Source organism: Lygodium microphyllum, chromosome 20, assembly GCF_053477565.2.
Source record: "Lygodium microphyllum isolate KBCC chromosome 20, Lygodium_microphyllum_v1.1.10, whole genome shotgun sequence".
NCBI lineage: Eukaryota > Viridiplantae > Streptophyta > Polypodiopsida > Schizaeales > Lygodiaceae > Lygodium > Lygodium microphyllum.
This window is the reverse complement of record NC_141154.1, coordinates 80,079,194-80,102,754: the sequence shown is the minus strand read 5'-3', so window position 1 is coordinate 80,102,754 and position 23,561 is coordinate 80,079,194. Positions and strand designations below refer to the sequence as shown.

Genomic DNA, 23,561 nt, shown 5'->3' with positions numbered 1-23,561 from the left:
GTTCATGCATCTGTTCACAACGGGCCAGTAAGACAAATGTGTCACGAAAATCTATCCGGAATCTATTTTCAGAAATCCCAATGGACCTCGTCGAACAATTGCACCGACTCCTTCCTGTAACCACTTTGAACCATTGCATATCGAATAGGATCATGAAGAAGCTACGGTAATCCACCATGATAATACTTTGCAAGTTTCCAAAATACTCTATCTCATCTATAAACGGTGTTTGGATCCGTGGCTCACAGTCGGCTCTCTTGCTCGAACTTTGCCATGACACCACAATCCATTATGGAGTGCATTTTGTCTATATGCTCCACGCAAAAATGTCGTCCGCGCGATCATGACGCACTCTATATTTGTACTATACATTGAAATGGTTAATTAGTTGTCACACATAAAATCTAGATATGACAGCTTTTAAAACATGTGGTCACCTTTGAACTACATCTTCTTGAGAATCCCTGATCCTCAGTAGGGACCTCCACTCCTTCACGAGAGGTTGCGATCAAAGCTCCATGTAACCATCGCATAGACATAAACTACGGAATCTTCTCCATGCCCTTGGGATATCAAATCAATCGATGGCGTGTACGATGTCAAAATTCGGATCACGCTTCTTCCCGATCTTTCGTGGCTTGCTTGTACCTAGGGAGCCGCGTCTCCTTGGAGGCAAGGTGCAACATACAAAAATGATTCAATTTCTCTTCCATTGCAGCATCCATCATATTTTCTACCCCATTTCCAACCACCACATCTCTGGCCAAACTATCATCATCCTTGAGCGACCATATCATACTGGTGTTTGAATCCACCATTGGTAGCCATTAGGAAATATGCACTAATGCCTCAGACACCAATCAACCTTTAGCTATGCTACCTTCTAACAACCGAGCTCATTGTTGCACAAAGTTTTAAAGGTTTTTATAAAGTGCTTCAAGAAGAACATCCATCGCGTATGGACAAGTCGAGAAATCTCTACTTCGTCTACAAGATGCACCAAGAGGTGGGTTTGTATCGTGAGCATACTGGTGGGTAGGTACTTCTCAAAGAGACACCATCTCCACTACTGCCCACCTTGCGGATTCAATAGAGGATGCCTTGATCTCCTTCTATGAGATCCATCGCACTAAATTTGACAACTTGTAAATCACTCCGTGTATTTCTAGAGTAAGGCATCATATGATCGCAATCGATAGTACAAACTGCCACAAATAAAGAAGCATTACGAACAATGACTACACTCCAAATAGTAAAATACACATGCCACTTACAATCCATTCATAGTACAAACCTAACATATCTTATGCAATTATGGGATTTTAGCCCTAATAGTTGGTCGCCTTTAGAAAACGCAGATTTGAGAGAATGCATCATAATGTCAGAGTGCGGATAGACCTGATAATTTGATTCACAATGCACTTTTCTTTAGTGGACAAAACCCAAGGAGTGTGAGGTAGCTGCAAGCAACCATTAGCACTCGACAAAGCGCCTCCATCTTGCCTAGCTTCTTCAAATTCATTCATGCCCCTGCACTGTCTCTTTTTCTTGTGATGTGGTCCCATAGTAAGCTTCTTCAAATTCATTCGTGCCCCTGCACTGTCTCTCTTTCTTGTGATGTGGTCCCATAGTAAGCTGTCCACATTCTTGAAAATATGCATGGGATCTAACAAGTGGTTGATCTGTAAGTGGGTCCAATATGGCAACTCGTAGAAAACTGAGAATCATCGCATTCCATTTGGATGCGACTCCGTGTGGACCATTTTCGACTCATACTAGCTTTGGGTGTTCATTCGTGCTGTCATCTAAGAAAACCTTCCCTTAGTTCATGACCTCCGGAAAGAAAGCAGTGTGCCCTTGATATACCATCTTCTTCATGGTTCGTGACCTTCAGGAGTCTAATTGTGGGCCACACAATGGACATGCATGCTAACCTAAGGTACCCGGTCATGTCCCAACACCTCTATCCTGTGAATACAAACTTGAACGAGCTATGATAGACATGACCAATGAGAATGGAAGCCTACTTACATGAGCACTCTCCGAGTTTTGGAAAGTCATGCATGGTCCATATGATAATGGCTCGTATATTGGCAGACCATCGACTATCGCACTTGCTCATATCTTCCATAGTGGTGACCTCCTCCTCCCACAAAATCTTAAGCTCATTGACTGATGGATGGAGATAGACATCCATATTCTTGACTTTATAGTGGCCAGGAATGAGGAAGCTAAGGATCAAGTATCCTTTCTTTGTAGAAAGCCATAATGGGATGTTGTAGTTAACACAAACAATAGGCCACACACTATAAGAAGTTGAGCGGAGACCGAATGGGTTCACACCATTCATGGCAAGACCGAGCTGAAGATTCCTTGTCTCTCATGCAAAGCCTCGAAAGCTAGAGTCAATGTGGCTCCATGCGCATGAATCCACTGATATTCGTTGGACTCCATCTATGGATCTATTTTGTGCATGCCATGTTGTCAAGTTGACGATGCCCAATGTACGAAACATGTGATGTATACGGGGGATAAGTGAAAAGTATCTAATAAAATTTTTAGGGATGGTTTGCCCTTGCAAGTCCTATTGATACCTGTAAGCACCACACTCTCGACATGTCTCCATAGTCTTGTACTCTCCTCGAAACAACATGCAATCATTGACACATGCATAAATAATATTGTAGTCCATGCCAAGCCTTCGTAAAACATATCGTGCATTATCATGTGACTCAAGCTTGGTATTTCCAAGTGGTAATATATGATACTTTAGCAACCTGAAAACAAATCATAAAATACATTGAAAAAGCACAATTATTTTTTATAATGGTACTGAAGTGAAATCATCAAAGTGTACGTAGAACGTACCTAAATAACTCGGTCACACTCGCATTGCTCCACCCCTATTTTGGTTGCACACTTAGGAGTTCAAGCAGTGTCTTCAGGTGAGATAATCCGCACCCATTATATAATGGTATTAATACTTCCTCTCTAAGCGGATCAGATGTCTCAGCATACATGGGCATCAATGCATCGATCATTGTCTCCATCTCAAGCTCCAGGATTATAGGAAAGTCTGAAAGGCTACTAGTCTTCTCTCGTATTGACAGTATAGACTGGATAGCGCCTTCCAAGGCTTAGGTATACTCCATCCATCAGACATCCACAAACTGTTCTAACTGGCAACAATAGGTACACTGCTCCTTGGGATGAGATCGGCGTCACCTCCCTGTATAAATTTTATGGCCATGTCTAATGTTTTTGTATATGATATTCAATTAGTTTGAGAATATAATGCATGATTGATATACACTTTTCTTACCGTTTGCTCAAAGTCTGAGATCGCCTAATCAATGATCTCCAATTGAAACCTGCCAAAGCATCCTACATGTTCTATAGACAAGTGATGATTTCGTTTGATTTTGCCAGCTTGCATTGAGAGCAAGGACACGGGACAAACAAAGAAATGAGAGAGGGAGAAGAAGAAAAGAAAAAGGAAGAGAGCACAAGAGAGAGAGAGAGAGAGTGTGTGTGTGTGTGTGTAAATATGAAAGACAACAAAGAAATGGGAAAAGAGAGAGAGAGAGAGGGAGAGAGAGGGAGGAGAATGAGTGAGAAAACATAAGGGGGTGGAGAGAAACAAAGAGAGGGGCAATAAATAAAGAGAGAGAGAAAAAAAGAGAAAGGGGAGAGAACATAAAATGAAGAGCGCAAAGAAAGGTGCAAAGAAATGGGGAGAAACATCAAAAGGGGGAGAAAACCAATACTTTAGTTTATGTTAATTTTGTTAAGTTATAAGAGAAGAAATCCAATACATAGGAAATGAGAGAGGGAGAAAACCAATACACGGGAAATGAGAGAGGGAGAAGAAGAAAAGAAAAAGGAAGAGAGCACGAGAGAGAGAGAGAGAGAGAGAGAGAGAGAGAGAGAGAGAGTAAATACTCTTTTCCCGTTTCTTTATTATCTTTCATGTTTATTCTCTCTCTATCGTTCTCTTTTCCTTTTTCTTCTGCCTCTCTCATTTTCTATCTTTCTTTCTCTCTTTCTCTTTCTTTGTTGCCCCTCTCTTTGTTTCTCTCCACCCCCTTATGTTTTCTCACTCATTCTCCTCTTGCCTTTCCTCTCTCTCTCTCTCTCTCTCTCTCTCTCCCCATTTCTTTGTTATCTTTCATATTTATTCTCTCTCTCTCTCATTCTCTCTTCCTTTTTCTTTCTTCTTCTCCCTCTCTCATTTCCTATCGTTCTCCCTCAGTACACCTCATTCTCAAGAGAAACCCTCTCATTGTTTCTCTCCATCCCCTAGTGTTTTCTCACTCATTCTCCTCTCTCCCTCCCTCTCTCTCTTTCTTTGTTATCTTTCATGTTTATTCTCTCTCTCTCTCTCTCTCTCTCTCTCTCTCTCTCTCTCTCTCTCTCTCTCTCTCATTTCCTATCTCATTTTATCTCTTTCTCCCTCAATGCACATTTTTAAAAAAAAAAGAGAGAAAAAGAAGAAATAACAATAACAAACCTTGCCTTTGTTTTTCTTTATCCCCTCATGTTTTCTCATTCATTCTCATATATATATATATATATATATATATATATATATATATATATCTTGTTCTTTCTTAATTCATTTTCCTTTCTTCTTCTGCCTCTCTCATTTCCTCTCTTTCTCCCTCAATGCACCTCATTCTCAACAAAAACAAACAAAAGAAATGAGAAAGAACAAAAACAAATCAAGAGGGAGCAATGCACTTATTGCAAAGGCTCAAAGATGGATTCTTCGTCTCCTCTTTGCGACAGCTCCTCATCTCCCTTCATGCACTTCCTCCTCTTCTTCGCGAACAACAATGATGGCGGTGAGCTCTCCTTCTCTCTCTTTCTCTCTTTCTCTCTCCCAAATGCAGGATGTAATTTTCTCTCTCTTTTACAAAATGTTGTGCTGGGGTTTCGGTCACTTTTTTTATCTGAGTACCGTCGTTGTTTGCATTGATCCGGGTTTTTTACAACCCGGATTATTAGCACAAAATTTTGGCCAAAGCCCCTATCAAGAGCCTACCATATCACTCTGGGTTTACTCTTCAAGCACTAGGTATGCTACATTGCTTCTCGATTACGATAACTCTAGCAAATGGGGGGAACGAGTTCTTAGGAGGCATGTCAATGTAAAGGGTAAAAGGGATGGTTATCTTAGTGAAGATGAAAAAGGATTACACCTAGGAGTTGAGTGAATGCATGGATTTTTCAAAGGACTAGCCTCCAACTACACATGGGCCCCGTCTGCATCACTAAGATTTGGAATCTATCACCATCATTAGAGGACACCTCACCCTTGCACACAAGTCAATATCCACATCATGGTGTCATTTGGATCTTGCACAAAAGCTTACAAGCATGGACCCCTTTTGTCACATGCTTATATGTATTTATATACATATGGGATACTAAAGTCAAAGCAGCTTTTAGAAGCCTTTTTTATAATCTCAATAACTCCCAAGAAAAAGCTAATTTCAAGAAAATTCCCACGAAGGCCGATCGGTTTCGACCTGGTCTACAAAGTTGCAGAAGAAACTTTTTTCAAATTCCTCACGGATTTGAAGTTACGAAGGCGCAGACTGCTGGCTACATGCAATTTTCTTCTCTCTTTCACCACACCAACTTTCCACTCTATCCTTCTTGTAAATATATTATAATAATGTGCTTTGGCCACCCACCTCTTGTAATCTAGCTCCATTTATCTATTTTGTCTACCACCACCCTTGGCTTCTTGCATGATGACCAAGGTGGGGACTTGTCCCATCCACTATGCTCCATATTTTCAAAGATGCCATACATCATCTAGGATTATGTTAATCAAGAAGATTAGCTTAATCTAATCCCTCATGGAGGCTATATAAAGAGCCCATGGAGGGAGGGGAAGGAGGACAATGACAAGTCCATGAGAGCACTCTACAATACCCTCATCTCTTTGAGGTAAGCTATGAGTGAGTTCTTTTATTATGTAGCATAATGGCAAGCTTCCTCTACCTCTTCTCCTATTATCTCCCTCTCTTCTCATCTTCTCATTCCATGTAGCATAATGGCAAGCTTCTTCTATCTCTTCTCCTCTTGTCTCCCTCTCCTCTCATCTCTCTCTCTTATATTCCAATATGGTGTCTAGTACATGTATTCTCTCTTGTAAATTTGTGTCTTGGTTCTCTTGATTCTCTTTTAGAAAAGAGGGAGGAGGGAGAATGACAAGTCCATGAGAGCATTCTAGAATACCCTCATCTCTTTGAGGGAAGCTATGAGTGAGTTCTTTTATTATGTAGCATAATGGTAAGCTTCTTCTACCTCTTCTCCTATTATCTCCCTCTCTTCTCATCTTCTCATTCCATGTAGCATAATGGAAAGCTTCTTCTACCTCTTCTCCTCGTGTCTCCCTCTCCTCTCATCTCTCTCTCTTATATTTCAATATGGTGTCTAGTACATATATTCTCTCTTGTAAATTTGTGTCTTGGTTCTCTTGATTCTCTTTGAGAAAATGGATGTCCTAGCCCATCCTCCCTTTGGCTAGGTGGTGCCCCTCTTTAGTTCTCTTAGTGAGGATTGGAGGTTGGATGGGTAAGAGGCAACCCGTTCATCATTTCAGCCCTCAGCATCACATTTGTGATGAAAATAGCAATACGGCTAATATGTGTTGCAATTTCCCGTCGCTATTCTCCTATATCCTTGTAGTGTTGGCTAGCAATGCATCTACATCTGAAACAAATAACCTCTTTAATATTCATAAACTTGATGGCAATGGCTTTGATATTTGGAAAGATCGTATGAAGCAAGGTGTACTTTTTTTGAAGGATTGTGATGATGCTTTGGGAGAACATAAGCATGTTGCTTTGTCATATGAGGATTGGGATAAAATTAATAAAAAAAGTCATTATTTACATTAAAATGTCTATCACAAATGATATCTTGGTTAATATCAAGGGACTTACTATTGTTGATGTAGTTTGGGAGAAAATCAAGGCTACGTATGAGAATACAACTCTTGTGAATCAGGTACATCTCATCCAAAAGTTGGTCAACTTGAAGCTTGATGAGTCTAAGTCTACCTCAACGCATTTTAAATCTTTCACTTGTATTTGGACTCACTTCAAGATTCAAACTTGCCAACTTTTGATCCTAAACTTAGGGCTAGCTTCTTGCTCATGACTTTGCTCGATTAATGGGAAGAAGTGGTTGTGTCATTGAGCAACAACCCCAACTTGACATTTGTGGTATGAATTGTTCTATTCTCAATGAAGAGCTTAGATGCAAAGAAAGTGGAAAAAATAGAGGATCAACCTATACTGTAAGAGGAAGAAGTGAAAAAAATATCAAATGTTGTAAATAAGAATAAAAATCCCAGCAAAAGCAAGGAAAAATAGCAAGATGTCACTTGTTATCAGTGTGGATGCAAAGGGTATAAAAAGTCCAATTGCAAGTACTATAAGAAGAAGGAAGAACACAAGAAGCAAGCTAACTCAAAATGCAAAAAAAATGCGAAGGATGGTATGTCTACCCCTTAAAGAAACTTGAGAACATGTATATCACTAAAAGAGATGTGATAAATGCCTTGTTGTTAGCTCATGATGGTTTGTCACAATCGTGGATTGTTGAGAGTGGTGCTTCATTGCATGTAACTCCATCCTTGGAGTTTTTTTCTTCTTACACAGAAGGTAACCTTGGAAAAGTCTATCGAGGCGATGTTAACCCCAAGTCAAAAATGGCGGAAAATGAAGGAAAAAGCGAAAAAAGCATGGAAAAATAGCAAAAACATGCAAGTGACATCTAGAACTAAGCCGAGACCAAAGGCGCAATTTTAAACGAAAGGAGCCTCAAAAAACTTGGAAAACTCTTGTAAAAGAGTGCCAAGCTCCCTCCTATGCCAATTGTAAAATATTAGATGGGCATAGGCTAGAGGCATAAGGCTAGAAGAGGGAAATGGAAAAAATACCTTGCCACAATGGCCGATCATGTAAAAAAGGGGATGGGCGCCCATGGGATTTTAGGGTTTATATATAAAGTTCAAAAAGTGAATGGAAACTCATTTTTTTAGTGTGTGGCTAACAATAGCTCCTCTTCTTCTTCTCTTCTTCTCTTCTTCTTGCTTGTGTGTGCTCTTGAGAGAGGGAGTGTGAGAGTGTGAGGGAGTGAGTGTGTGGGAGTGAGGGATCAAGAGGGTGAAGCTCTTCACCATCTCCTCTTCTCTTATTCTCTTCTCTTCTCTTCTCTTCTCTCGCGCGCGCGGCTATGGAGGATGGAGCTTGGAGAGGGAGGAGGCTTGAGGATGCTTGAGCTAGCATCAAGAATCATGGAGCTACCGAGGTGTACGAGGGAGAAGGCTACTCACATCGGCATCAAGGTAAGCTCACTACACTCGTACGATCGACGGCACGTCGGCTAGGTGAGAGATAGCCATTAGAGCTCGCTTGAAACACTTGAAGCAATAAGCGGTCTCTGGGTCTTGGTGGTTGAGCGTGAGCTCCCACTACATTTTGGTTCCGTTGCCGGGACCAACGGATTCAAGCTTGAGCATTTGCACGCCTCATATCGAGCATCGAAGTAGGGGATTCATCCCCGAAACGGAGCTTGAGATAGGTAGGAAGTTTGGGTGTTTTTTATCTTCAAAACAAGTAAGTATTTTGGGATATTTTGGTTGCTTGATGATTGAAAAACATGGAGAATCTATTTCAGTTTTTTGCCTTCAATTTTTGTTGCATTTAGCGTAGGTTAGAATTAGAAAATCGAACTGAAAAAGGGTAGCGTACCAGTCTGCATGATGGTATGAACCCTTCGGGAAAAGCCTAAGCCTATCAACTTTCCAGTCCCAACTAACAAAAGGGAACTCCAGGAGATGCTGGAATACTTGACAGACAAGCTAGCTCGCAATTCAGCTGCAAACTTCAAACCACAACAGGATCTCTTAGGTGAATCCATGTGACAATGGACCAGAGTGCATGACTTAAACCTCATGTATAACTGGGCCTTACTCCCTGACCAACAACAAGAGGTGTATCAAGCCCTAGGAGATGACGAGCAGTCTGATGAAGGGGATTCTAATGACGAATACGAAGACTGCCAATCCTTCAGTGATGGAACTGAGGGTGAAGTAGATACCGTAGAATACGACACTGAAGGACAAGAAATAGAGCAAATACGAGCAGACTCCAAGCCGCAAAAAAGAAATATCTTTAGGATAGAGCGAGGGGTCATGCTCGTGGAATGTGACCGTGCCTGGTTGGAACACGTAGGAGCCATAGACCATGAACAAGCAGGCTTATCCCCGCCAGGGACAACACCAGTCCTTAGGACAAAATCACCATCTGAACTACGTCCACCAGGGGAGACTACCTCTTCTAGCAAAGATGGGGAGTTTGACTTTGAGTCGGAGGTTAGTTCGGACAGTGATCCAGAAATCCCTAGGCCGCCCACGACTAGACGCACGAAGGGGGACCTACCCGTCCACCTGAGGCGCAGACAGTTAAGGCAGGAAAAGGCAAAACAACCCAGGGATACGCGAACGGAAGAACAACGAAAACCGTAGGACCTCCCTAAGCGCTTCAGGAAATTCAAAAAAGGGGATAGGGTAGTAGTTCTGTTAGGTGCCAATCGTCAAGGACAAACCAACGAACCAATTGAGGGACCAGCCAAGGTCAAGGAGGTGAATCTGGCCCAAGAAGGGGAAACACCCCGACCAGTATTCATTGCCGATGACTTGACTGAGGAAGAAGAAACTAGTCTTGTTGCTCTCTTATGAGAGTACATAGACGTATTCGCCTGATCCCTGGAAGAGCTCAAGGGGGTAGATTTGAGTGTTGTGACTCACAACATACCCATGATGCCAAATGCAACGCCGGTCAAGCAGCGACCGGACTAATGAGAGCAGGATTCATTTATGAAATTGAGCACACAGACTGGGTGTCACCCATAGTCATCATGATGAAAGAGAATGAAAAAATCCGAGTGTGTGTCAATTAAGATGCTACTCGTAGCTCTCATGAAGATTTGAGAGAGGGTGGCTCAAGTGCTTGTTATGGAGTTATCGACATAGTGTCTCCATCTTGTTGTTTTGGTGGAGTTGCATCACCCGTAGGATTTGTCACACCTATGGGGACGTCTACTCCAGTCACTCCAGCTTTTGTAGAACCCGTATGGGTGCTACTCCAAGAGATACCACCCCCATGCATACACCACATGTATAGGGGGTCTCCTGGATATGCCCAAGAGCGTGGTCGCATGTGGGAGAGGATATATTGTAGACATATCCTAAAGGGGTATGGATACCTTGTAGATGATAAGACAGGAGCCGTCATTATGAATGATGAGGGAAGAAGGGTGATGGCTTGTACGAGAGAGTTGTGCCAACAAGTTTTTTGGCACAACGTCTTGGATCATTGGAAGAACATACCTGAGGGGATAAAGGACTATATAGTAGCATCCTTGCATGAGGAGTTTCCGGTATTCACCGTAGCAAATAGGTTTTCCACAAGCTAGATGATGGAGTGTATGCGTGCATACATACCACACAAACAATCGGATGCACGCAAGGCACTTAAGAGTGGGGCCTCAAAGCCCGAGTAGCTAGACGCAGATGATTGGTGCCGACTCAGGGAGGAGGCTACAAATTCTCCAAGATGTTGGAGACAATAGCGTGAGGCAGCAAGGTTACGATTGGAGGCAGGAGTGGTTCGTCATCTTGGGAGTGGTGGCCACATGACTTATCTGGAGGACTTTGCAAGTTTTTCTTCCATTCTTATCACTTATTTTTTTGCAATATCACTTATATTGACAATCATGTTTCTAATAGTTGTATTTTGTTTTCTTTGTAGCATTCCATTACAAATCGGGATCCCATCGGCCTAGAGACTCGATATGTAGAGAGACATGGTCTCACTGCATTGATCGATAGATTGTATGCACACGAAGCCTAGTAAGTCACTTATCTTTCTTATTCGTAGTTACTATTTTTAATTAAAATGTATTATTTTATGGTGGGCTAATGTGTAGTTGTTTCTTTTTTTGCAGAGTCTGTTTGATGCTCCTTTTGCATCAGGATGATCTTTCGGATGACGAGGATCTTTAGCTCGCGCTTGGATTTGTGGAGTGCACATTTTCTTCTTTTTTGGTCCTATGATTTATGTAGTCATTTTCTATGCACTATGTTATTATCATCCTTTGTATCTTGCCATGTTTCCATGAGTGCATTCATTAAGCGATCTTGTAATATTATGGATCAGTCTTGTGGATTCAAGTATATTTTGCCTTCATTTTGATGACCATTGTACACTTTACATGTAATCCATTTATACCACAATTTTTTTTCTTTGTAACCATCGCTATTAGCATCACAAATTTATTTCATGTGTTGCTATTGGCATCACAAATCGTCACTATTGGCATCACAAACCATCGCTATTGGCGTCGCATTGGTGTCACATTTGCAACATTAACAAGGATGCAAATAGCAACGCCAATAGCAATGCAGATAGCAACGATTCTATGGAGATGCTAATATCAATGTGTTTAGCAACAACGAGGGAAATTTTTTTGTGAACATTTTTATCACTTTAAATGTCAGTATGAGGCCGGTATCTTGTCGTGCAACTTCAGCAATAAAGGACTGCAATAAAATGTTGAATACTTTCAACAAACCAATAGTAAGATTGTTGAATATAACAGCAAGTACACACATTTGTACTTCAAAATGTGTCCATGAAGCAGATGTTTTGTTGCAATTTCAGTCTTAAGTACTAATTATAGCATGTACATGAATCAAATCTGATACATTTGCATATAGATGCTAACTCCCACTTCAGTAATACATGACCATAATGTCCAAATACAATAACCCAAGTGCTAGTATATACCATTTCTTATCTGCATAATGAGCATTCAATAATACATGTACCAAGAGAAGTTTCCCTTTTATAATATTTGAAATAACTCAAGTCTAAATTTCTCACTTAGCAGTGAATTTGGTGTAATTTCACTATGAAAGCACAAATCAACTCAAAATGCATCACCAATGTGAAAAGCCCCAAAATTTTTGCATCTACCCCAATTGCATCAATACATCATTTTGAGTGTCAAATATAGGAAAATGTTGCAAATTTTCATAAATCCTATAAAATCCTCAAATTCCGAGATCCAATTGTACACATATTACATGTGCCAGTTTTGTTGCTCATTGTCTATTGGGGGACTGCACGCTTGGTCGCGTGTCCATCAAATGTTGCACTCGCCTCTGTTGCTAATCAACATGTCACAACTATTTCTTGACTTGCCTACTACAGTTCATGGGTTTGTTGACTACACAACATGCATGTTTCATCACCTCCGCTTGATGTTGACGGCTATTGCTGGCCTGGTCATGATTGCGTGTGCTGAAAATCTTGTTGATTGGATGCAAACTGTTACGCCTGCCTATTGCCTATGCCTACTGGTCACGACTATTGATTAGACTGACAATGACTACCTATTTTGGTCCTCTCTGATATTAGTTTCAAGAGTGCGAGAGTAAGCACTTAAGAAATGTGTGTGTCAATCGAGGTGTGTGTAGTTGTTTAGTGTAATGAGAGAGAGTGAAGAGTCAAGGGATGGGTGTGTACCAATGTGGTACACACAAAGAATAAAATAATATATTTAAACTTAGGGTACGGTACACTTACACCCGTAATGGATACACAAGAGTAGCAAAGGGCCTTTACTCCTGACAAATGTCACAAGATTAGCCATATGCTATGTCAATGATAAGAAGAATAAAGTGAATCCGGACCACATATAAACTTCCTATAAATTAAGATTAAAAAGTGTTTGTAACCTATGCATTCATGTTGAAAATGGTGGAAGCTAACATAACACTATCAATATAGTTCCATATGAAATTCACCACAAACTAATCCATGATTTGATATCAAAATAGAAACCAATGTATTTTACTGGTGATGTAACCATCATTAAAGTATTATGATTTCTAATTACATTAGCACCATGACACCCACATATAAGAACTTCAATCTTGGATAAAGTAAGAAAGATCTAGATGATGCACACATTTCACTCTACTCAAAAGAGCATGAAGAACCATTTTTAAATGAGAAATTCAAGCACATTAAAGGTCCATTGAGTAGAAGTCTCAATGAGATCATGAGACATGTAAAGGGGAAAGACAAAAGAGTCACTATTGAAAATTTTCTTCTTTACTTATTCTTAATCAATTAATTCCATTCTTTCATGTGACTTCCAAATAATTAGACATTGGAGGTTCATGAAAGTATATGTATCTCTGGTGTAAGTACATGGCATGAGCTCAAATGAAAGGATTTAGAAGCTATAATTAGATATATTCACAAAAAGTCACTTAAAAAAGAACACAACTTTTAAATTAAAAAAGATTCGCGTATCTAGAAGGTCCACAATCAAAAGTTTTAAATGCCCTTAATTGCATGTATATTGTTGATTAGGGTGCCTTCACACAAGTCCATGAGAGGCTACAAAATGGAAAATTTAAAACCTCATCTTATGATTATCATGTGCATATATTTAAGGATTTGTGATGAAAAACACACACAAAAGTACGAGTGTGCATGTGTGTGTGAGTGCGATTTTGTAAATACATACATACATACATACATACACATATATGCATACACACACATGGGAAGAGAGAGAGAGAGAGAGAGAGAGAGAGAGAGAGAGAGAGAGAGAGAGAGAGAGAGAGAGAGAGAGAGAGAGAGAGATTAATACATCTTGATGCATGGCCTTAACTCTAAGTAGTAAAAAATAATAACATGTTTGATAGGTAGCTCCACAAGTTCAAAGTTACCTCTTGCACACTCTTTGTGGGTAAAATGTGCATGCACATCAAGGGCTTTGACTATCTACTACTCTCTTTGGAGAGAAGAGGGCTTTTGAGGGTAGCACACTAGGGGGGGGGGAGGGTTTTTGTGTTCCATATGTAAACTCTGCATTGCTTCTATTCAAAGCCTATATAGAAAAACTATAATCCCTCAACTTTTCATGAATAAATTATACCATTTTTCTATTCAATTTTGAATACCTAGTTTAAATAATACAAATCTCTACATACAACATGTGTTGAAAATTGATTTGAAAATCCCTCATTTTATGCATGTAGTACTCAAAGCATCTTTGAAGTCAATTATTTGTTAAGGTTCAATAGAAATATTTTTCAAATTTTCCCAACTAAGATCCTATAAACTTGAAGAAGAAGGTTTGAAATATTTGATTTTACAATAATGTTAGTTAAAAGATTTTGTGCTACCACCTTTTATTGGGGTTCATTGTCTATAGACCATCTATTTAACATTGGTTCATTATATGGGGGTTCATTATATGTAGACCATCTATATAATATGTGTTCATTATATGGGGATTCATTATATGTAGATCATCAATATAATATGTGTTCAAGGCGTATTGCAAAACTTGTGATCTTTAATTTTTCATGAACAAGGAACATTGTTTTCCTATTCAAATATGAAGAATCCTTTGAAATGGTATTTTATTCTGTAAGTGTTCTATGGAATGTATATGAGACTTTGGGGAAGTTTTCTAGCCTTGGAAAGAGGTGAATGCAAGTTCAAAAGAGCTCAAGAAAGTGGAAAAAATAGATGCTGAAGACTCAAGAGAAGACTGGAATGAAGTGACAATGATGAACTATGAAGAGTTACTGTAGTGGCTCTGGTGACCTTTCATATCAGACACGCCTTTTGGAAGGGGAATCCACGACCAAAGAAGGATTACTATGAGTGATTATTGAGTATTGGTGTGAGGATATAATGTACTATTGATTGAGAGAGGAAGAGAGAGTCAGAGATAGCCAATTCTATGCCAAACAATGTATCTATCTATGAGAGATTGTGAGAGAAAATGGTAAAAACCTTGGAAAAAATCGATTTTCTTTTGTATGTGGAAATATAAAACTACCATTTTCCTACTCAAATATGAATAGTGCATTGAAATGGTATACTTTTCTACGTAAAAAAGGTAGTAGATCTTCATTTTTTTAATGGGATGATCTTTTTTTGACTACTTTCAAAGTTATTTTGCGGCATTTTCATACTATAATGATCATCATTTTTTGTGAATGACCTTTTTCAAAGTTTTTGTGGCGCTTGGTAGACAGAATTGTCATTTTCATACTAGAAGGATGTCATTAAGCTACTCCCTTTCCTTACCTTGCTTCTTAATTAGTTCATTGAAAATTTTATGATTATTCATTCATAGAATATCTACTTGATTCAAAGGATGGAAAAATGTATAAAAACTTATGTTATAAAAAGTTAGTGATGTTGAACTCACATTGTCTTGAGTGGACCCCTAGCTAGGACAAGCTACTTCCAAGTACACTTTTGAAAAATTTTATATACATCTCCATAACCTCAGCTTGATCCATGCTGACATTAGTCTTGTGAATTGCCACAACCAATGGCTTCAACCATATATGTAGTCGGATCTCTATTTAGCTATATTTATGCATGTGATGCCAAAATTGAGTATGGGTTCATTGATGCAATCAGATCAAAGAATAAATGTTGCAAGTACATATGAATGATTTACAAGTGTGCAATTCTCAATAGTGTATCAAAATTAATCGAGTGTGCTTTGTGGAGCTATTGAGTCACTTGGTTATCCTTATTGATTTGTGACTATACATTATGAAAATGGGTATCACATAGTCAAAGTATTCTTTAGTAGAGCTCTAGCAAGATATAAAAATTTCCCACATGATTTTGATTAGTGGTATAAAATATTTTGAATTTTTTGTAGAAAAATGATCTATAAGGTAGCCATGCATTTTAGCCTTTTAGCTTTTTTTTTAGTCATGTAATGATTTGTGATGCCAATGGGGGCATAACATAGTGGTTTGAATATGGTGGGTGTGTGAGTTCAAACCTTGTGCATTGTTACCATTTAGCTGGTGGCTGTGTGAGTTCAAACCTTGCGCATTGCTACCATTTAGCTTATTTTGATCCAATTTGCTTTTCTATTATGTTGTGTTGAGTAGATTGTTGAGCAATGTCTTGTTAATCTTTACTCAAGAGAAAATGCAATCTTTGTACAAAGGGGGTTTCGACCTTCTAGGGCTGGGTAATAAATATATTACCCTTAAAATAAAATATAATACATTTTTAAAAATATTTATATACCCTCCAATCTATACTACTATATAATTTTAGTTGTAGGTTCGGGAAGCCCTGAACCTCCAAAGGGCTTTTCAAACTTACCCCCTCCTCCCCTTTTTAATTAAAATCCCATTTCTCTTATGTGTAATCTCTCCATTTCTCTTCCCCTTCCCCTTTTTAATTAAGCCCCCCCTCTCATGTGTACTCTCTCTCTCTCTCTCTCTCTCTCTCTCTCTCTCTCTCTCTCTGTGTGTGTGTGTGTGTGTGTGTGTGTGTATGTGTGTGTGTTCCCTCTCTCTTTTCTAATTAAATCAAACCTCTCACAAACGTCATTTTCTCCCATTTTTAATTAAATCAAACCTTTCATAAACGTCTCTTTCTCCCCCTTTTTAAATCTAAAGTTTCTCTGATCTCTCTCTCTCTCTCTCTCTCTTATAATTAATTTAAACTTTCCCTCTAAATTTTTTCTTTTTCTTCTTCTAATCAAATATTTATTCAAATATATTTAAAATTATATTTCTCTTTCAATTAAGTATTTTAAAAAATATTTTGTAAATTTAAATTTTTTGTGACATAATTTTTCACATACTTTGAGAGGGGGGGAGAAAGAAGATGATGAAGTAGAGAGAGAGAGAGAGAGAGAGAGAGAGAGAGAGAGAGAGAGAGAGAGAGAGAGAGAGAAGAGAGATGAAATGAAGAGAGAGAAAAGAAAAAAGTAAGAGAGGGAGAGAAGAAAACAAAAAAGCCAAGGAAACAAGAGGGAGAGAAGAAAAGAGAGAACAAATAAAAGGAGAGAGATAAGGAATGAATGAGAGAGAGAGAGAGAGAGAGAAGAAAAAAGAGAAGAGGGAGAGAGAAAGAGGAAAAAAGTAAAAAGAGGAGGGGGAGAGAGGAGAGGAAAAAGTAATGATGCAAGAGGAGAGAAGAAAAAGGAGGACCGAGAAAATTTTAAAAACAAGGAGAGAGAGAGAGAAAAAAGGGTAAAGAGAGAGAATAAGAAAGAGGGGAGAGAAAGAAAAGAAGAGAGAGAGAGAGGGAAAAAAGGGGAGAGAGAGAAGGATAAAAAATATGAGAGAGAGAGAGAGAGAAGAAGAAGAAGATGAAGATGATGAAAAGAAAAAAGAGGAGAGAAAAAAAGGGAAGAGAGAGAGGGAGAAAAAAAAGATGAGAGGGGCAAAAGAGGAGAGAGAAAAGAGGGAGGGAGAAAAAAGATTAAGAGAGAGAGAGGAAATAGAGAGAGAGAGGGTGAGAAGAGAAAAAAATGAAAAAATTTGCACAGAGAGAGAGAGAGAGAGAGAGAGAGAGAGAGAGATTGGGGGCAAGTAAAAGAGAGAGAGAGTAGCAAAGAGAGAAGAAAAAAGTAGGAGAGAGAAAATAAAAAAAAGAAACAAGAGGAGGGAGAGAAATGCAAAGAAAAAAGAGAGAGATGGGGGAGGAAAAAGAGAAGAGAGAAAAAGGAGGGAAGAGAGAGCAAGAGAAAAAAGATAAAGGAGAGAGAGGAGGCAAAAGAGAAGTGAGAAGAAATGAAATAGAGAGATAGAGAGAGAGAGAGGAATAAAAGTGAGAGAGCGAGAGAAAGAGACTTAAGAAAGAGATATAGAAAAATATAGAAAGGGAGAGGAAAGGGAAAAAAAAAAAGGAAGAGATGAAATTGAGAAAAAAATTAGAGAGAGAGAGGGGTGGGAAGAGAGAGAAAAAATGAAAATATAGATAGAGTGAGAGAGAGAGAGAGAGGAAAAAATCAAGAGAGAGAGAGAGAGAGAGAGAGAGAGAGAGAGAGAGAGAGAGAGAAAGAGAGAGAGAAAAGTTTGACTTTAACTTCTAACTTTGTGAGGTCCAATTAGTACCAACTTTATGTATACATGAAGTTTTATAAGCTTAATACATAAAAGAGATTGTATGTATAGCTTGTATTTTATATTATACATTTTATAAATTACATTGCAATCTTTATAAATTACTTTCAGTTTTACTTTGATGGAGAGAGAGAGAGAGAGAGAGAAAGAGAGAGAGAGAGAGCTCTTTTAGAACTTTTCAAATGAAAAGAAAAATATTTATGTACCATTCCAATCAACTAGTAAAAATGGAAGGCAACTTGTAAATGTTGACATGCCAAATGGCAGGGGCATTTTGATTGGGCATGTCTTGATGATAGGCAAAATTTGATCTTTGGCTTGTATTTTGACAGGGCATTTTCAAAAAGCCTTGTTTTGACAGGCAAAATACGCCTTGACTAGAAAAACAACCATCAAATTTAGGCCCTGAAATTTCCAGTCTCTTTAAAAAAAGAGACAACAACTCTAGATAATACATATGGACCCTTCCAAAGAAAGAAAGAAAAATGTAATAACTTTAGAAAAATACTTATGTGACCTTCCAATTTCTTTAGAAATGAGAGCTCCTTTAAAACCTTTCCATCTCGTTAAGAAGGAGAGAGTTCTCTAGGACCTTCCAAACCAAAACCTTTCCATCTCGTTAAGAAGGAGAGAGTTCTCTAGGACCTTCCAAACCAAAAGGTAAGGCCCTGGGGCCGGGGACTTTGAAAGTTGGAACTTGGAGCCTGAGTAACATAATGAACTTCCAAAGCCATAAGATCTCATTACAGTGTTGTATGGCAAATGAGAGACACTACACAGAGAGAGAGAGAGAGAGAGAATGTAGAGGAGAGAGAGAGAATGTAGAGGGCTACTTCCAAAGCCATAAGATCTCATTACAGTGTTGTATGGCGCATGAGAGACACTAGAGAGAGAGAGAGAGAGAGAATGTAGCTTGACGCTGTCAACTTGACCGGTGCTTATAGGTCGTTATACACACGAGATCGAGCAACATATTGGGCGCACTCAGCCAGGTAAATGTGCACGGATGAGGCATTTAAGAAGCAGAGAAGAGACACTCGGGAGAGCTCAGAAGGTATTCTTAGAGACACCTCCAGTCTTCTGCAGCTGCGGCATGACCAGTTACGCCACAGTAGAAGCTAGCTAGCCAATTTTCTCTCTCTCTCTCTCTCTCTCTCTGTGTCGGCATAAGCAAGCTATTTTGCTGAGCAGTGCAACAAGTGTATGTCTTGTCATCATCGGGGCTAATATTGCATAGTGATATACATACTAAGTAGGACCTTAGAAGATAAGAATGGGGCGCAGCCCGTGCTGCCGCAAGTCGGAAGGGGTAAAGAAAGGCCCTTGGGAGCCAGAAGAAGACGAGAAGCTCGTCTCCTTCATCTCTCAGTATGGACACGGCAACTGGCAAGCTCTACCAAAGAAATGCGGTAAGTTGAAGGGGTGGGGGCAGGCACAGAGAGAGAGAGAGAGAGAGAGAGAGAGAGAGGTAGAGGTGTGGCTATTTATTTATTTTAATCTCATGATCAGTTCAGTTTATCTTTCATTGCCCCAATGAGACTTATTTCTCCTTTCTAATGACTAAAATTATAATGATGGTGGTGGTGATGATAGTCTCCTTGCTTATGTGGATTTATGATGATCATGATGATGCAGGCCTCCTCCGGTGCGGCAAGAGTTGCCGCCTCCGTTGGACCAACTACCTCCGACCTGACATCGTACGGGGGGGGTTCACTCCCTCTGAAGAGCAAAAAATCATCCAGTTGCATGGCCTTGTAGGCAACAAGTGAACACTTAATCATCAGTAAACCTCCATCATTGTGATTTTTAGCGTAAGGGTCAGCAATTACACTGATCTTCATACTGGTACTGATATCAAATTGTAGGCTAAAGATTGTAGATTTGATTCTAGTGCTCACTAATAGTAATCTCATCAGTGCATCACCATATAGCTGCGCTGCCATTATGTTCATTAGCTCACTAATTATGGCTTGATCTAGCTATTGGAATATGTGAATCAGTGGAGGGGTGTCAAGTCAAGGCTAGCTAAGGCATTACAAATAATTTCTCAACAAGCTTTTCTGAACTCTCCAGTCTCAGACCCCTCTTCTGGATTCTGAGCCCCAAGTCCTGCCTTAATGAACCTCTTCTGGATTGTGAGCCCTAAGTCCTCCGAGTCCCCTAAGTCCTGCCCTAATGAACATCTTCTGGTTTCTGAGCCCTAATTCCTGAACCTAATGAACCTCTTCTGGATTTGTTAGCCCTAAGTCCTGCCCTAATGAACCTCTTCTGGATTCTGAGCCCTAACTCCTGCCCTAACGAAGCTTTTACCAACAGCCCATAACAATCAATAGTCTACAAGATTCTCAAGGCAATCAACAGAAACTGTTCACCGAGTGTCAATTTTCAACTGTTTTGTTGATCTGCTGTTTACAGGTGGGCATTCATTGCTTCCCACCTTCCCAAGAGGACGGACAATGAGATCAAGAACTATTGGAATACAGTGCTGAAAAAGAGGCTGCGTAACCTGGGGCTGTACTTCTCAGACGCTACGCACAGCCAGATCAGTAGTGCGATAGAGAACTTTAATTCCTCCACTAAAAATAAGCAGTCCCTTAATCACTCCCCTAATCACCCTACCGCAAAGAATACATGGCAGTTACAACAGCAGCACAGATTACTCAGCATGAGCAGTAAATCAGCAGGTATAAGTAGTGCCCGACACATTAATCAGGACAACGCGGCAAAGAACTGGAAGACATATATTAGAAGCGACACAGCGAGCCACCTTGCTCAGTGGGAGATGGCGAGGCTGGAGGCAGAAGCAAGGCTATCCGGCAAGCAGTCGACATATGCGAGGAGTCATGCGAATCTGCCTAAATCAGATTGGAGTAGTTTCCATTCCGGCTCTAGCCTCATCCCTAATGTATCTCCTCTCAGTAACCCTTCTGTAAATTCCAGTCTGATTGCGCTGCAACTCTCCCCCAGCACCGACGCGATTAACATCATTAATGCCAGAGGCGGCCTGGCTGTAGCCGCGTCACAGCAGCAAAATATAATCAGTATGATTGACGACCCCCAGAATGACGATCATGCCGGGCTGGATGGGGTCGTGATCGACGGTGAGTTAGACCTGATCGATGATGGTGGGTTAGACCAGAATATTCGCAACATAAGCGGGCCGGATGTATACTCCTCCGCCAGCGAGAACATGAACATGATCAATGCAAGCCCGGCTATGGCACCGCAGCAAAATGATATATGTGCTGTCACTGATACAGGCGATAGCAGTCATGATCACGTGAAGCAGCAGGCAGAGATCATTCATCGCGAGCTACTCGAGCAGACCATCAGCGACATCATCAACGATGGCGCCATGAATGACCTGCAGGAGTTGCTCTTGGATACTGCGTCCTCCTCCGTTGCCTCTCCCATCTTGCCGCGTGATAACGCATCCGTGGAGTCGTCCTGCAATCAGATGTTGACACCTGGCATACAACTTAAAGAAGCCCTTCAGGACTGGCTTCTTGATAACAGCGACGATATGGACGACTTGCTCGGCATCAATTTCAGCTTCCGAAGACGCTCCCACACCTGATCACATTAACACCAACCAGCTGTAATACTGATGATAGTTGTACTAGAATTAGTACCAATTCTAGTGGCTCTACCAAACTAATGATGGTATAAGTACCAATACTAATACTTGCACTGATCCTTCCCCTATTTTTCTAGCAACTAGCCAATAGAGCACTATGGTGAAGAAGTTGCTACAACACTAAGCCCCTTTTGCTCTTTCCATTCCCCGCTCCAAGATTAATTTCAAATTTAGTATCTATTTTTCCTAGTATAATGGCCATATAGCTCAAAATTATTTTTCTTCTGTAATGTCCATTTAGCTCATTCCTATTTTACCAACCCTATGAACACTTTCACTTGCACCTTCGTGCAAAAATGGTGAGATTTACCAATGGCATTGTAGCCTACCACTTTGAGTGTGGCTTGAGTGTTGTGAGTGTGAGCTTAAATCCTAGGTTTTCGTTCCTTTGTGGTGCAATATCTACTCATGTCCAAAAATGGTGAAACTCTAATCATATGCTCATGAAAAGACTATCACATTAAAATTTAATGCTTCTTCAGAACCATTGGTGGGATTGGCGAACCAAGTTTTAAAAACCTGAAAATAGTCAAAGAATAAATTCAACTAAGCCCTTGAGCATGCAACTTCTAATAGAGCAATGCCAAACATAATATTACATGTTTTAGTTGTACGTTGCCAACTAGAGTTAATGCAAATATACTCTCATTATTTCTATGCTTTAAATAGCATAATGCATCATGTCTAAATCTTATAATCTAAACTTGAAGGATGAATGCCTTTTTACATCCATACACCTGTAGTATTGTAATGGGGGAATGAAATTCAAGAAAAGTGGGAGATTTTTCCACTTTAAGGTTTCAGGATTACTTCTCAATTAGCATACCTAGTTTCTATATTTTGTGAAATCAAATAAATTGACAATCTGCAGTTGATAAAAGTATTACTACTTTTACAGTGTTATTTTTGTAGTATAATGACCAATTTGTTTTCAAAAGGTGTAGAGCTACTTAGAAGAACAACATATTTCAGGCTTGTTTGGTATCATCAAGCCCATATAATTACCATCTTCCATCTATAATTACTAGCTAATACTTAGAAAGTTCTAAATTTACAGAAGCTAGTCTCAACTTTGTGCAAGCAACACAAGAAACCCTTTCTACATAGCACGAAAGAGAGAATTCTCATTACCAAGAAATAAGCATCACTACAAGGATGTTCACGAAAAGCGACGGGCAGTTTCGATGCAAATTAGCGGCGTCGCTATTTGCATCGCAAATAGCGTTGTCGTGACACTATGTAGACAGTGTGAAAAACTGTGGAGTACATCATCATCCACCGTTCTTATTGAACTAGAGAGTCAATGTGATCTAAGTTATTAGTGCTAGTGTGATTGACTTGAATGGCCCAAAAATACTAGATTTTTGGACAATTTTAGTCGATTTTTTATATTATTTATTGTAGAAATCCTAAAAAGTTAGAAAATCGTCTAGATTAGGATGGCATATAAAAAGCAATTTGCTCTTTCAGCCAATTTTGGATTTTTCATAAAAAAGAAAGATGGGTGAAATCGCGTGCGTCGTAATCGCAGTTGACAGGTTGAAAACAACACTTTGAATTGGAAGGAGTGAACCGAGACATCTTGGATTACATGTCCTAGGGTTTTACCCCCCTTTCAAAGCCAATGAAGCCATCAGATTTGGGTTCCGAGCAGTTGAGAGAAAGCTATCATTTGATCCACATTTTTGGTCTATGAAGGAGCCACATGACATCTAATGCTTGGAGATTGCTTCTGAATAGTGCTAGACAAGAGATTTCAGGTTCTATCAATAGATATTGATTTGATTCATTGTGCTTTGTACTTATCGTGCTTACCTCTTGTCTATTCTTTTTCTTCTCTTCCATCTCCTATTTCTACTTCCTTTTATCTCTGATCCTCGGTACATACGACCTTTCGACAAAAACCCCTCCGAC

At 39.7% G+C, this 23,561-nt stretch overlaps 1 protein-coding gene across 1 annotated transcript; it reads left to right on the top strand.

Moving 5' to 3' along the window:
* The first annotated feature begins 18,642 nt into the window (after positions 1 to 18,642).
* Positions 18,643 to 21,981, top strand: LOC148019062 (uncharacterized). The gene is made up of 3 exons (XM_087701651.1): positions 18,643 to 19,419; positions 19,646 to 19,775; positions 20,426 to 21,981. Exons 1-3 carry the CDS (start codon positions 19,284 to 19,286, stop codon positions 21,585 to 21,587), a joined length of 1,428 nt encoding a protein of 475 aa, XP_087557777.1. The 5' UTR covers positions 18,643 to 19,283; the 3' UTR covers positions 21,588 to 21,981.
* The last annotated feature ends 1,580 nt before the right edge of the window (positions 21,982 to 23,561 follow it).